This window comes from Pomacea canaliculata, linkage group LG10 (genome assembly GCF_003073045.1).
Source record: "Pomacea canaliculata isolate SZHN2017 linkage group LG10, ASM307304v1, whole genome shotgun sequence".
Taxonomy (NCBI): Eukaryota; Metazoa; Mollusca; class Gastropoda; order Architaenioglossa; family Ampullariidae; genus Pomacea; species Pomacea canaliculata.
In genome coordinates, this window is record NC_037599.1 from 20070586 (window position 1) to 20086207 (window position 15622).

General features: G+C 36.3%; 2 protein-coding genes across 8 annotated transcripts; one reads left to right on the forward strand and one right to left on the reverse strand.

The window, feature by feature from the left end:
* The first annotated feature begins 682 nt into the window (after positions 1-682).
* On the forward strand, positions 683-11043 carry LOC112573332 (serine-aspartate repeat-containing protein F-like). 7 transcript variants are annotated; one of them, XM_025253593.1, is made up of 6 exons: positions 683-820; positions 1544-1954; positions 2686-2935; positions 3439-3518; positions 4041-4238; positions 4503-11043. In XM_025253593.1, exons 1-6 carry the CDS (start codon positions 805-807, stop codon positions 4565-4567), a joined length of 1020 nt encoding a protein of 339 aa, XP_025109378.1. In that variant the 5' UTR covers positions 683-804; the 3' UTR covers positions 4568-11043. The 7 variants fall into 7 exon arrangements, with proteins under 7 accessions (XP_025109378.1, XP_025109375.1, XP_025109376.1 ...); XM_025253590.1 differs by having other exon boundaries at positions 687-820; positions 1529-1954; XM_025253591.1 differs by lacking the exon at positions 683-820 and adding an exon at positions 945-1009.
* A 66-nt stretch (positions 11044-11109) lies between these two features.
* LOC112573333 (protein FAM32A-like) lies at positions 11110-15310 on the reverse strand. The gene is made up of 4 exons (XM_025253597.1): positions 15099-15310; positions 14315-14450; positions 13948-14001; positions 11110-11548 (listed from the first exon to the last, which is right to left on the reverse strand). Exons 1-4 carry the CDS (start codon positions 15167-15169, stop codon positions 11480-11482), a joined length of 330 nt encoding a protein of 109 aa, XP_025109382.1. The 5' UTR covers positions 15170-15310; the 3' UTR covers positions 11110-11479.
* Positions 15311-15622: the final 312 nt, after the last annotated feature.

The following is a 15622-nucleotide window of genomic DNA, read 5'->3' on the forward strand; positions in this document are numbered from 1 at the left end:
AACTAACAAATTTATAAAAAAAAAAAAAAAGTTCTGCTTGCCCTCACGCTGACAAAATAATGTACTAAAAGCTGGAGTTGAAACATGGAGAAGCAAAAACGTGCTGTTGGACTTTATTTAAAACAGGCTGGGGCGTTTGGGCACGCAGTTACTATTGGGTCTAAAGCAAAAGCCCACAGCAAAGGAAAAAAGTTAATATAAATTTTTTTTTTCTTTTTTGTTCCTAATTTGACATGCGATTTCCTCATGCTGGTCCACTATCCTGCCCTACAAATGAATGCATTTTTATGCTATGTTGGCCCTTGCCTTCTCAAGAACATGGTCGCTGATTTTAGACATTTTCCCTTTAAATTCGGCTAGTCTAATTTCAACCAGATAATCCCATCGCATCTAAGTTTTCTAGTCATAATTTGAAAGTTTAACGTAAAGGATCTCAAAATCAACGTGTTGGGCTTTTCAATGAAATCAGCCAACAGACAAACCCACCGCAGCTTAGCCACGACAGGTCATTTTGCACATCACAAAACAACGGCTATCTCTAAAAAGGCAAAACCTCTCCGGTTACAGACAACGTTTAACAGGTTTTGTACGAACATATTCAACAAGTTTCTCGAGCATGTCATGTCCTGATTCGGAATTCGCTTCATTGTCTACGGAGACTGTGATAGCTTCCCTTTGGCTTTGACCTAGTTCCATCGGCTTCCTATAGATGGCACTGCTCTCTGACCACATGTTGAGTCAAAACATCGGACCAGGAGGCGGCACGAATGCAGATGGATTTAAATTCTCGACCATTTGGGGAATATGGAGAAGAATGAAGGTACCTTAAATGATTGAAGTATGGTTAATAAGCTTTTGCCGTAACATTTTATGATAAAACAAAACATTGTCTGGCATTTTGAGATTCTAAGAGAGTGATCTGTCCTTGATTGCATGGTAGGAAATGGTCGCCCGTGTGCTGTGGTTGAACAGAGAGAAAGTAATATGTCAGTGGATCTGGGCCAGTGCAGTAGGTCAAGCAAAAAATAAAAATAGCCATCTATTTTTTCTTACTGTTTATGGATGTATGAGAAATGAAGACAAGACCAGCGGTCCTCCCTCTACTGTCAGTAATATGAAAAATTAAACATAAATGCGGCGATAATTCTTTCTCTTTAATCACTTGAATTAACTAAATCTTTGTTTCGTTGAAGTTTTGACCCGGTGGGGGTCATTGGTCGATTGGACTCAAAGAGTCTACTACATTCTTTGCCAACGCCTAGACACATAAAAATTAAAGCGAAATTATCTGAACTAGCGGATTACGTTATAAACAATGCTTCATGCAAAAATTAAGTATGATTAGATTTCACTGTTCTTATTTAATTATTATATTCGACTCTGTAGATACGGTGCAATATAGTTTTTTTTCTATTTTTATTTTTGATAAAAAAAAGTTATGTTGTAAATGTGTTATAACAAAATCTGAGAATTTGCAATGTAAATAGTTATATTTCAGTCAAATTAAAAAGCAAACATTTCAATCTAGATGGAATTTCACCAGATCAGCCTGAAATGAACACTGAATCAAGTGACACAATCCAAGATCATGAAGATGAAGACAAGGATACAGAGGAAGAAAAGAAGGAAATTATACAGAAAAGTGCAGAAAGTGACAATGACACATCCTCAGTGAATTTAAGCACAGACACAAAATTAGAGGAGGATACAGAGAAAGATGAAAAAGACAGAGTGAAAGATGAAAGCACACCGGATCACAGTCAGACAAATGGAGATAAAGACAGTGACATTCCTGTAACCAGTGTGGCAGATGCAGATTCTGGTGTGAAAAAGACCATCACACCCCCCACAACCACAACATCACACCTGTACACAGTATTAATGGCCCCCCTTGATGGGCGGAGTCCATTATACAAAAAATGGACAACACACTCCAGTTGCAACGAAGATTCAGGTATGCTTCTTTTTAACTATTAATTTTGGACTGTACTTACCATTGTTCTTGATTTAAGAGTGAAAAAGTATCAATTTAAAGCCTTTTTAAGTGCTTGTATTAATTGTCTTCATTCTTGTTATTCTCAGTATGGATTCATTCAGTTATGCTTTTGTTGTCGGTTTTCCTCTTGTACCCATAGAATTATAAATGTTATCATCTTCTTCAGTAAATTAATTATAGCTGAAGTGAAATACCTTTAACTTTTGAATCCATTGACAATGTCTCAGGGTAAAGAAGTTAATTATAAAATAATTGGCAAGGTTCATATATACACAACCACTTAAGTTCTGATCCACAGAAAAATATAAAGATCAATAAACTAATTCATATTGTAAAGCTTAACATTTTCTAGATAATTAAAAACCCATGTTTTAAACTGAAAATATTCTGTTAAGCTGAGCGGGGTATTTTTTTAGCAAAATAGAAAGTGACACAATTTCTTGTGTTGGTTACCATAGTGCTCACATTAGTCACACTATGATATGAGTCACTATTTTAAGATTAGGATATGGTAGTAGTGGAAGATTAAGGTGTATAGAGCATGATTTATGAATGGCAAGTTGGAACAATGTAGGTTTGTGATCTTTTTGTTTACCATACTATAATACAGGCATGAAGGAATGAACTATTATGTAAACCAGCTCGAGTGTTTCTGATATCCTGTTTTTAAACTATTTGTTTCCTCACAGATGATGTACCAAAGAAGAAAGTCCGACTGGATGCACCCAGCTCTGGAGAGGCCAGCAACAGACCAGACGATGGGGCGGTTGCTGATACTCTGGGCACCAAACAAGGGATAAATTCACTCAGTTCTGTAGGCATGGACCTCTCCAAAAATCAGAAGCGGAAACTTAAGAAAAGAAGAAGAAAGCATTTGTTAGGCAAACTGGAAATTCAGAGAGCTAAGGAGTTCATCTATTCAGGAGAAAACGAACAATAGTAAGTCTTTGATGGAATGAATGCACATTTTGGACAAATTTGGCTTATATGTAAAGAGTCGTGCTTTTATTATTATTTGTCTTCTGAAACATAATTGTCTATCAAAAAATAAGGGTTAGTCACTGGTAAGTCACTCAAGGCTAAAAACAGATCTTTGTTTTCCCAGGTAAATGAAATCAGTCTAGTATGTTAAAACACAAGAGAAGTGCTCTATTTGGGTGTGTGTGAGAAAGCAAGCAAGAGAAAGAAGGGAAGTGAATGCATGTGTGCATACAGGTAGTTAATGAGCACATTATTGTACTGTTTTAGAGCAGCAGGCCTCCTGCATTCCAGCTAGTTAAAACTGAAAACAATGGCTGAATCTTCTGTTTTGAAAAGGGGAAAATAACTCCCAGTTTATTTGGATTTATTCTTTCTTAAGCACAAATTCTGGCGTGCTATAAGTTTGAAGCATTAAATGTATGCGGAGTAAAATTATAATTGTCTCCTTTTCCTGCTTACAGCAGCATAGAAAAGTTGCGTACCATGATCGAAGATGTAACAGAATTCCTTGATGCTATTTGGGATGTTTACTGTAGTGAAGGTGAGCCAAAGTCAATAGGTTAAGTAAAACTTTGTAAAAGTTTTGGTGAAATAAATTCTTGAGTGCTTCATGAATTCACAGGGAATAACATTTTGTTTGATGCTGCCCCCTTTCTCTAAATGCCAGCTGGAGAAATGTTCACATATTACATTAAGATTGAAAACATTAAAAGTTTAAAAAAAAAAAATGTTTGACTAATAATAATAATATCTTCATCCATCTCAGCTCCAGAAAAAACTTTTTTCTTTCACATATTAATTTTCAAATTTTCTCCTGTTGGTTTTTGTGTGTGTTGGGTATTTTTTAATTGCCTGTAAAACAGACATAACAGATTACTACAAAAATATAAAAAGTATAGTCATAACTACCAGAAGACAAAAAAAAAAATCAGAAAATTGTAAAACATTAGAGATCTTTAGTTTAACAGAGTCCTTTTTCTAATGAAACTAAGGCAGCAAACCAGTGAAAATCTTGATTGCTATGCTACTCAATGACAAAGGATGTGCATGATTGTCACTGCAGCAAGACTGAAAGGAGAGAGTGTTGAAGAGGAGGGCTACAGGGCTGCAGCCGTCCTCAAGTGCCTGAGCGCATCTGGTGAAGGGAGCTGGACTGACCTGCAGCTCTTGAGCCGTGCCAAGTCAGTTCTGGTGCTGCGCAGCAAAACTATGGCCGCATCTACCATTGCACGAGTGGAAAATGAATTGGGCTATGATCCAGGTGAGCATTATGATCTACATGGGTAGGAAGGGGACTTAAATATGCTTAAGCTAGTCTACCTGACCAACTACTTTTGAAAGCTTAGATTATCTCTTCAACTATTAGAGCTTAGATATTTCTGTATCATTTTATGTTTACAAGAAACACATTATAACAAATCTGCACATTAAAATGAATTTTTTAGATGTATTTAAAATATTTCAAAGTAAATGATTATTATGAAAGAAAACAACTATGACTATAAACTCTTTTTCTTTGTGGCAGATATCCGGGCCTTCATAGTAAGGATGTTAAGATTCTGGATGGACGAGATTGTCACAAAAGGATGAAATACAAACATATCGATATGATCAGGTTTTTTTAAGTTTATAGATGCAGGCTTCACAAAGAGATGCGTTTGTCATGTTAACCTGTTTGGAGCGACACAATGCAAGAGATTATGATGACTATTAATGTATATGGGTTTTTCGAGACTTTCCCAATTGTGTCCCCTGCTTTGCTGTTTCTTATCACCACCAACAGGTGCTTCCTTCATCATCTGTGACAAGTGCATTTATTACATTTCCCATGCCTAGCACGAGGTGGGTTTTTTTTTTTGTTTTGTTTTTTTTTTTTTTTTTTTAGAAACAAGTTCAGGAGCTCTAATTGCGGGATAGAGACCCTCAAGATTGTATTCTGTACTGCAAGTTATTATCTTTCTCCTCAGAACCTGCATTTTGCTTGTTTTGTGCTTTGGAAGCTTGCCTTGAGCTTCACCTTCATCTGTGCATTCTGGTCTAGTTGCCAGCAGTTTAAGTTACGTAGACCTCTTTTCAAAGAAACTTTAGCATAACAAAAGTTTTATTGTTTACCTTCCTAGTGGATTATGTTATTGCAATCACAGAGGAAAACAGCCTTTGGTCCTCCATTTCTTACTTGCCAATTTGCTAAGTTTAGTAAATTGTTAGGCAAAAAAATAGCTGCAGGTAAAAATATCTCTCTTAGAAGAAAAGTAGATTGGTGTTTGTTTTGCATAGGGTGGAACTACATACTGGTATTATTTTCTAGCACAGCATCATGTTTTGCACTTCTTTCCTCTCATCCAACAAAATTTTTTGTCCCCACAAGTGGATTCAGACTGTGGGGCTCAAGGCTCATCTGTTGTTTTTTAGCATCTCCAATATCTGTGTGGTATGGTTAAAATGGGTAAATACAAATGAGAGTGCTACACAAGGCTGCTTTAAACACTGATTTACATACAAAGCATAATTGAAAGTTATTGCAAGAAACCTTTAATGGTGGAGCATGGAAATAAGTATGGTTCAGACCTTGTGCTTCACAAGAGCAGACTTTTCAACCATTGTGACAGAAAGTGTTTGCACCCATATTTTCAGCTCAAGTGGCAGGAAGTAAGCTGGGTGTACTTAGTGTGCAAAATATTGCAAAATATCTTTGTTTTCAGATTATTTCTAAAATGCAAGGCAGAGTTGTAGTCTTCACTAAGCATATACTTTCAGTTATAAACAGTTTTGGCAAAAAGGCCAAAGTATTATCTCACCACTAAACTGAGTCACTATTGCTCATTATCTATTTCAACTGAGAACTACTTTCAATGGGTTATTCAAGTGTTGTATTAACATTTAGGCATTTTAGGTTTACGTTAGTTAATTTTTAGATGTTGGTTTGATGATTAGAATAGCCAATTTCAAAGAACTTTTTCTTCACTAGACTGTTGTGTTCATTCTTTATGTGGACTGTTGTATGCATTCAAGTCCTTGGTTTGAAACCAGGTGGACTTTGCACCTGTTTATGATGGGAAATGAAAGGGTGGCAGTAAGACTTTTATTTATATATAGATGGTTTCTCAGTTTCAGAGAGAACAGTTTTGCTCATCAATAAACTCTTAATATCTTGCAAGGCTTTAGGGGCTGCGGAATATTCCCTGTAACACCTGTCTTATTACTTGATACCTGCAGCTTTTCATGCAAGCATTTCAATAGTGAGCAGTGGAGTTCATAACTGCTGCATAATTCATCTAGACAAATATTTCATCTATCATTTTTTCATGGCGCTAATTAGTCCAGGTGCAGGTCTCTACAAATCTGTTGGTACTTTTCTACAAGGTCAGTATTGGGCAAAACATTGTGTCCTTTACTTGACATGTAGATCCTGGCTAAAATATGCCGCCAAAAAACAATGGACGCACATATTTTGTTGAAGAAATTTTATAAAGATATGATTTGTCATTTCCACTTATTGCTTTTCCTTTTAAATATGTTCTACTTTTACTAGAACCAGATGGCTTATAGAAGTTTCTTCCAGCCAATATGCAAATTCACGGCTTTGAGACTTCTATCCCTGTACATCTTTATCAGTTTATTAGCTGTCCAACATACTCATGGTGACCACAAAGTCCGGTTGCCCATTTGTTTTCTGTTAAATAGAACTTGGTGGGCTCGCACTTACGATTTTACTAAATAGTACTTTGAATAATCTAGAAGCACAATGTTTTCCTTGTTATTTTCATAGCTCATTGCAAATTCCCAATTTTGAGCTCAACATTTTTGTTTCTGTCTTTTGTGTTTGTCAGCTAAAGTATTTTTAATGTTTCTGTCCTTGACAATCTTATCCTCTGAATGTCCCATAGCACAACTGATCCCTGTCACCAATCCTGTGAAGATCGGCTGTCTAGGGTTCAACTCTCGTCTTCGGCATTCTGTTCTTTCTCTGCATGTGGTACCTGTTCACCTGGCCAGCTGCTTTGGCATGATGTAGTCAATTGCTGGCTCAGCATAAAAAAAAAATCAATTTTACCTTCACCCTCCAATCCTCTAAAATTGACTGCTGACTCTTTACCACCATCATCATTGCTGCCTCCATGCAGGCAAATGCCCTTTCTTAATCTGCTTTTGTGAATCTGACAGTTTCCACTTCCGCACATGTATCAGCTGTGTGCAAGATTGTGTACCAAGATTTGTTTCTGCTTGTTAATTTTCTTTTAAGGATGATTCTGTAGTTGTTTGGTTTGTGCAAACATTTTTTTAAGCAGGTCGCAAATTTGAAGCCTGTGTTTCCCAGAGCTAAAAAAAATAAATGCTGTCCACTCGGCGGCAAATGGTTGGCTGATTTGTCAGGGAAGGCACAAGAAAATAGAATGAAAATGAACTCAACTTTGTATATACCGGGTGCTAAACCTAGAGAACCACATGAAATGTTTTGCCCTTAAAGCAGCTACATCTTTGGTCTATGGTCTTTACCTTTTAATTCATTCTGTAGAGACTTTTCTTCATTGGGTAGTTTGTGCCCTTATTGATAGTCTCTTCAGAATCCTAAGCATATTTGTAACTTCTCTACAGTATATTTTGTTAACAACACCTGTGCCTGAAACCACAGTATTTATAAGAAGCTGGAGGTTTGCTTTCCGTTGCCACATCTCCTCCTGTCAGTTAATCTTCGTGAAATTTTTTTTTTCTTCATTGAAGTTGATCTCAGGTTTGTTTTTTGCTAGTTCAGTTTGACTATTCATGGCTCACTGTTGTAAGCTACCATGTTGCATTTTGCAGAAATTTTATCAGGAATGGTTGTTTGATTATTAACATTCATTTCTGGTCAGGATTTTGATATTGGGAGTTGGCATTGTAAGCTAATAGTCTGATCATCAAGGCATACTTGCAGCAAGTATTTTATCAGAAAAATTACACACCTCTTGTGTGCTTGACATGTGAGTCAGCGTATTACAAGGGGCTTTAAAAAAATACCATGAGCAAATATCAGTAGTGCTGTAAACCTGAATAATAATAACCACCGTGACAAATTTTCCTTGCCAGTAGGGGTTTGGCCTCCAAAATCTGAATGGAATGCATGGGTCACATTTTCTATGCCAGATATTAAAGTGAAAAATTATTAAGCTGTCTTTGGGTAGCCCTTGGTTTTGGGAGTAACTTGATGTGTCAAATCCATCAGACTAGACATGTGCTAGTTGAAAGAAATCGGTGCTATATATTTATCCACTTTGGGTTGCATATTTGCCAGAGACCTTCCAGCTGCACTTGAAATGTCTCAGTCTTCACAATAGACCATCACCTAGTTTGAAACTTTGCCATCCTCACTAAAGGTCCACTTCTCCTACAGCACATTACAATTTCATGTGAAGTTTTTGCAGTTCATGGTTCATTGATATTTCTTTTTTTTTTAGTATGCACTTCATTTTTTTAATAAGTTTTAGGAGTATTCTTCTGAAAGTATTGTAGACACATAGATAATAGACATTTTAATGTTTCTGCAATGAGTAAATGATGATAATGATAATCAGAGAACTTATATAGTGCTGCTCCTCAAAGTCAGGCTCATGGCGCTTTACAAAAACCTACTTAAACATTTACTAACTGAAAACTGATCCATGTGTCAACACCCCCTCCCCAATAAATGTATTTATTAAAAAAAAAAACCTTTAACATGTGAAAGCATCTGTTCGTCCATACTGTGCACCTTCAAAGCACACAGACTGGAATAAAAATTTCACAACTTACATAATACAGTATCTAACAGAATGGTGTTTCAGCTGGTATTTTAAGGCATCGTCATTGTATTAACTTGTTTGATATGGACATATCGATGCAATTGAGCTGTAGCTATGAAAACATTCCCATTCACAGTGCAAACTGTATAGAAAGAGTTAAAACATTTTAGAGCTTGTCCTGTGTAACTGTAGCAGTCTCTTTTGTTCAGTAAAACAGATTCTACAGCGTTAATAACTAGGTGCAAAATGAAATTGCTGTTTTATGGGTTGGGGGGGCGGGAATTGGTATTTCCAGAACCTTTTGGTCATTGGGGTACATTTCTTGTGGGCCAACTTTATTGTGAGTGTGGTGCCCACCTCCTTTTCTTCCCCATCTTTCCATCCCTTCCAACCTACATGGGGACAAGTACCCATTCAACAGGTGGGTCACCTTGGGGAGTGTATTTTGTGCCTCAAGGGGTATCAAACCGGCTAATGTGCACACCTCAGGCCTTGGATACTGATGCTTTAACCACTTGGCTATCACTTTCCCCAGCTATATGTAGTATATGTGCATAAGATGCATTTACGAGAAAAAGATGCTTGAAATACTGTTTGATTAGTAGACGTTAGGAAGACAATAGCAGGCGCAATATACTTTTCATTGCTTTCAGAAAGCTCTGTCAAGAAACTTTCAGAAGTGAGCCACTCATGTATACATCTTTTTTTTGTAGATGTGGGTTTTTTCCAAGTGGATATGTGATAATGGGTTGTTTTTTCTTTTAATTTTCAAGGTACAAGTCTGAAAAGGACTCTGCAGGTTCATCACACTCTCAATATTTTTTTTTACATCTGCATTAGGTTGAGATGTAGATCTGGGATTTAATACCTGGATTTCAGTGGTATTAATCTAAACTGGCTGCTTTTACATCATATTGATATTAACACCACAATCTAGCTTACTAATTCCTCCATCTAAACTGCTTGTTCATTGTGTAAAACTGTAAGTAGGGTTCACCAGCTTTGATGGGCAGTTTAAAGGCCAAACTTTCACCATCTGGCAGGAAAGAATGGTTCGACCCAGAGGTGGGAAGTGATGGTACTTGACTGAAGCAGTTTAAGTTGAATACTCACAAAACAAAAGTTTCAAAGCACTCACATTCTATACAGGCCACTGTTACACCAAACCCCTAAGTCTTGTTTAATTACACCAATGCCTCAGTAAATCTGAAATTTTTAAGCACTGTTATTTTTTTTTTTTATTTGGTCTGTGTAGCAAAGATTTCTCCAATTTTTAAATTATGTCTTGGAAATGGTTTTATTATATGCTATCATAAAATATTACAACATTGAGAAGAGTTAACAGGTGGAGAAGCCACCCATGACATGGTTACTGGTCCATTTTGAGGAAAAATTTAACCACCATGCATGTATATTTGAAACAAAATCTATACTCTAGTTATCTATTTGCTTTTGTGACTGTTCTTATCTCGGAGCTATTGAAGATAAATTGATGGCTACAGATGCATGTTTAGGAGTTTGAATGTGCGTGCATGTGTGAAATGGGAGCTTATTCACTATTCACCACTGGAACAAACAAGATGTACTGACTTGTTTCAGTGGCTAACATGCAGGAACTTCCCACAATTCTAATGTACAACAGTTTACACAAGATATTGTTTATGCCAATACATTTTTAAGTGCCATATTTTACATTCATTGTTATAAATAGCTTATGCTTTGTCATGTTAATGTAGAAAGTTGTCATACAATAGGAACTTAGTCTGCGTTTGCACACTCTGTATCACTTTAGTATATTGGGTATTATTGTGCCATGTACTTTGTGCTCTTCACATCAGTTTGTTTAGGTACCTGGTGTGCTTGGATATTTATATTTATCCTGGTTGCTCTAATCCATACAACTATAACTGTGCAAGAATAACTGCTACAATAAGCTTATTAGACCATTTAGGATCTTGCAGTCATTGTATCCTTTTTAGGTGGAGTGACGTTAAAGGCACAGCTCTGTAATGAAACTTGTTTGAAGGAGTTGTGATGGAGGGCCCGTAAGTGTAAATTTGTGCGCTGATTTTTGAAATGTTACAGGTTTGGGTGGATATTGCTGTTGACACTACTATGTTACTGCATGTATGTTTCAGACATCATAAAAGTCTCCCACCACCTCATACAAATGATCACTCTTTATAGTGCACAGTGATTTTCTGGCCTTGGAACTTTTTTTTTTTTTAAAACCAAGAACACTATCGTCTTTTTTAGATAAAAAGTAAAAAAATTTTAGATAATAAAGTTTTTATTTCAAGAAAATGATAAGTTTGACTTGTGTGATGATTTATACGTCATATGCCAGCTGGACAGAACCACACGAAACACTCATTCAATGATTGCAATGTTTACTTATGAAATGAGATGACAAATAGTTAACAGCTATGAAAAAGAAATGGTAACCTAGACACAGCTCATTTCACATTTTTTTAACAGAACCCATTCCCAAGATCGCACAAATTGAAATGCAGAAACCATTACAGTACATTATCGCATGCCATCAAAAAATGTATTAATTACCTACAATATATATATACCTCTAATGGGGTGTTATAGCATTTAGAAACCACATACACCTCTGATGGACAAAATTCATCAGTTCCAACACAACACACTCAAAAGCATACTCAGTCAAATGGCACTCATCTCTGACCAATTAATAAAAACCAACAACAATAAAATCCACCTCAAAAGCACATGCTCATTTTGTCCAGCTCACTTTGGGTATGTCAAAATGCTCAGTGAGCGAATCAAGCTTCTTGTTGAATTCCTGCAGAAAAAGAATACAGGAAGATTATTAATTAGACTTATAGCAAGAGCTTGCCAAAACATGGAAAATTAGGCATTTTAAATATTACACTTGCATGCTGTTACACTGTTTCTACATTTTTTTGTCAAAACAGGAACACTGGCCCAAGGGTTTGCGTTTAACACAGTGCCAGGAACTAAGGCTATATGTCATGGAAATTGGCCCAAGGGAACTGGGCATGTGGCAGTTAAAATGCAACTCTAACCACCTTAACATAATCCTGCAGGGGAACATTAGGTACAATGTTCACATGTCAGTCACTCAAGATCTTGTCACAGGGTTCATGAAACCCAATTCATGTTTTTCTTTAACAAAAGACATGTGAATCACAGTACAATAAAAATAGATTTAACATACAAATTATGCCAAAACATGCAACAATTTGGCTCATCTAAAAGAAGTCCCAGTCCTACTGAAAATCTGGCATAAACTTTTTACTTTGTTGCAGTAATGCTCATCATATTCTTTACAAGAGTATACTACTAAAAGAAAGTGTAGAGCCAGATTAAAAATAGCCCACAAAACCAACTGCAACAAGAGTGCCTGTTCATAAGTGTGAGGAGAATTTCCCAATTCATGTAAGCCAATTATATTTCATGATATGGGAAGTCAAACCACCCCCAAATCAAAAAGTCCTAGAAACTGTCAGTGCACTCTGACAAAGTACAAATGTGTATGGCCACCATTTGCTGGGCCATGGTACTGCCTGTGTAAACCTGAATGTGGTGTCCCAGATGTGCTCAGTGGGAGCCACATCAGTTGAATGTGATGGCCAGTCAAGCTACTGAATTTGCCACTACTGTAAAAAACTGTTCACCATAGAAGCACAGTAGGTATGGCAGATTAGAGATTATGGAGATTAGACCCATGGCCTGTAAAGCTGGATTGATGTGAGGGGACTGTACAATCTTATTTCTTGGATGCCATGAAAAAGTGAGTCCTGCCATGAAAAGGCATTCCTCCCCAGACCATCAGAAAACCACCTCCAGTCAGTAATACAGACATTGATGACTCATTCTCCTGGGCACACCACACTTGCTGTCTGCCACTGTTGTGGACCAAAGTGAACTGCTTGACTTGTCAAAGATTGTCTGACCCTCTGCTGCATCGTCTAGCACTGATGACATCTGAAACACTGCACACAGCCTCGCAGATTGTGTCAGTAGCATGCAGCTGGAGTTGTCCTATGCATATTATGCTGAGGCAGGCAGTGATAGTTCTGTTGTGCAAAGCTATGAACTGGTTACATCATTCAGGGTTATTCAGACCAAAGACTTTGTGCAGTGCTGTCATCTGCAATAGTTCCAACAGTTGCTGAATGACACAATGGCTCATCCCCAGTCATCAGGACACATCTCTGCTGTATCTGCCATCCTGTAGCCATCCCAGAGTCTAGCCACAATGCAGTGGTGTCCAAAGTCTTCTAGAGGGCATGTTTGTTTTAGCACCGTTTTCATACCATTCCATTAAATAGCCCTTCAAAAATAACCTGTGAATAGTAAACTACCCATGGCGCATAATGCATTTTTTGCAGTGGCAGGTTTTGTTGACCAGTACAGCTACATATTTTTTTTTTTTTTAGTGTAATGTGTTTTTAAAGCATATGTGGAACAATGTCAGACAAATGCCTTAAGAGCAAAAAAACAAAGCATGGGTCATTTAAGTACAGGGTACAGTCACAGTCCAGATTCCACTTCATTAAACAGTGCTTTACTACAAGCTTTAATTTATATTCCACACATTAAAGCTGCAACCATTAACTTTATTGAAGAGTATACTATTCCCTATAAATTTTATTCATTCCTCAAAGCAATTAAACCTGTATACTCAGTTATTAAATACAAAACAAGAGCTACTGGAAATATTAGGCACTTAAATATAGAAACACATTTATCCAAAAAGTAAAGAACAGCAATTGACAAATGACAAACACATCATGTAACCCTAAAAACAGAATTAAAACCACACATTATCTATCGAAAAATGCCATTCTTCCTAGATTAATCCCAATTTTATTTTCTCTTCGAGTAGGCACTGATACTATGTACTGCTTGGTGTGTAGCACAATTCACAACAATGCTCGAAGGCAAGGTGTGACAACTAGGTAAGAATACCAATAGCTCTGAAGCTCAAGTATGTAAAAAGTGAACAAGCAAGTCCTTTTTATGCAAAAGATGAGGAAGGTAACAAGGAAGTAAGATCCTAATGTGTAACAAGGAAAAATAAAGGTCAAAATGAACAGAACTCAACTGAACTCTGCATGCACTCTCTAACAATTTTTGCATATTGCATGCTCATGAAACAAGAATGTGATAGTTAAAAAAAGAACCACTTGACCCTTCTTTCTCTCCTTGACTTACCATAATTCTGTCTTTATGAGTTTTTCCGGCTCTTTCATACATCTGTTCTTCCAACTGTTAAAATACATAAAAACATTGTGTAATGTTTTTATAATATCACATACATGAGTACTAGAAAAATAGGAAAACAATGAATAGAAACAAAGTATAAATGGAGGAAGTTTACTAACTAGAAAAGACATTTGACTATGTTAGAAACAAGCCAGTCATGCATTGGAGGCATAAAAAAATGCATAGCAGTGGCACATTCACAGTATCTTTCTACACTGATTCACTTCAAATGACAATTTCCCTCAAAATAAATTTTAAGTTAGAGAAGATTGTAGTCCTTTATTACTTTGAGCTTTCACAAGAAAACAGAACAAACCCTTTTCATTTTTGCTCTTTCAAATGCTCTTTCTGCTTTCGTCTTCTCTGGATTCTTTAAAACTGGTGACTCCTGTTCTAATTCTTGTTCCAAAGACTCCTTCAGCTCTTTCTTTTTCTTGTGTTTTGACTTCTTCCTGTCAAATAAAAACACTCATGTATATATATGGATATGTATGCACAAATGAAAGAAACCACTGGGTGAAAATAGGAGCTACTTGAATATTTTATTTCATAACCTACAATCAGTATGAATAATGGCATAGATAACAAAAAATGAAATCATTTATTTAACAAGAGAACACAATTACTCTCTAGAAAATAAATTATAACAATACCTGCCAAAACAGTCCAAGGCTTGAATCAAATATCTTATTATGAATTTGAAGATTATCTTAAATTAAATATCTGATAATTCTGTAAAAATTATTGAAACGTAGAAGTTTCTACACTTGGCTGTATATTTAATTGTAAACAAAGAAATTGCAATGTGTGATTAGCTCTGCCATGGAAGTTTTGAGTGAGAGGCATAAAGTGCACGTTAATCGCTTTCACTGAAATGTGAAATCTGGTGGAAAGTTCGAGTGTTCTGTCTTTATTAAATGCAACTACTTTACATTGTATCATTTGTTCGTAAAGTTTATGTCTACGACTGTTTCTACCGTTTAATCTACACCAAAACACTGTTATGAAAACAACTGAAACAAATTAAAGACATAGGTCCAAATGATCATACAGAAACTTATCTTCAATTTAACCATTTAAATACAAATACCAATACGTACTTCTTCGACCCACGATCGGCGACACCTTTAAGTTTTAATGCACTTTTTTCTACCGACTCGTAAGCAGACATCCTGTTCCTAGCCTAGATGTTTTTCACTACTGACGTTTCCGCGAAGACACTTCCACAACACAGTGTTCCACCACGAACTAATATCAAGTGCTTCCAGAATTTCTGTGCTACGAGTTTCTGCGAGAATCTACGTGAATAGAGGAAGAACGCAAATTTCCTGGCAACAATAATATATCCATAGAAAGCGAAAAAAATGAAGTTCCTTACTTCTACGCTTGATTACTCATATTTTTAATTTTAATAATGTTTAATAGAATTCTTGTCATATGCTTTACACTTTAAAGTCTCTACGAGACTCCTCGGGAGTAGAGGGAGAATGCATTGCTCTTTAAATAAAATAGAAGAAAATCATATCTCTATTTTTAACTACTGCATCAAATTAATCTTTTATATTATTATATAAGTTAAATCTAGTGTTTTATGTAACAACCTGAAAATGTAGTTTTTTTCACT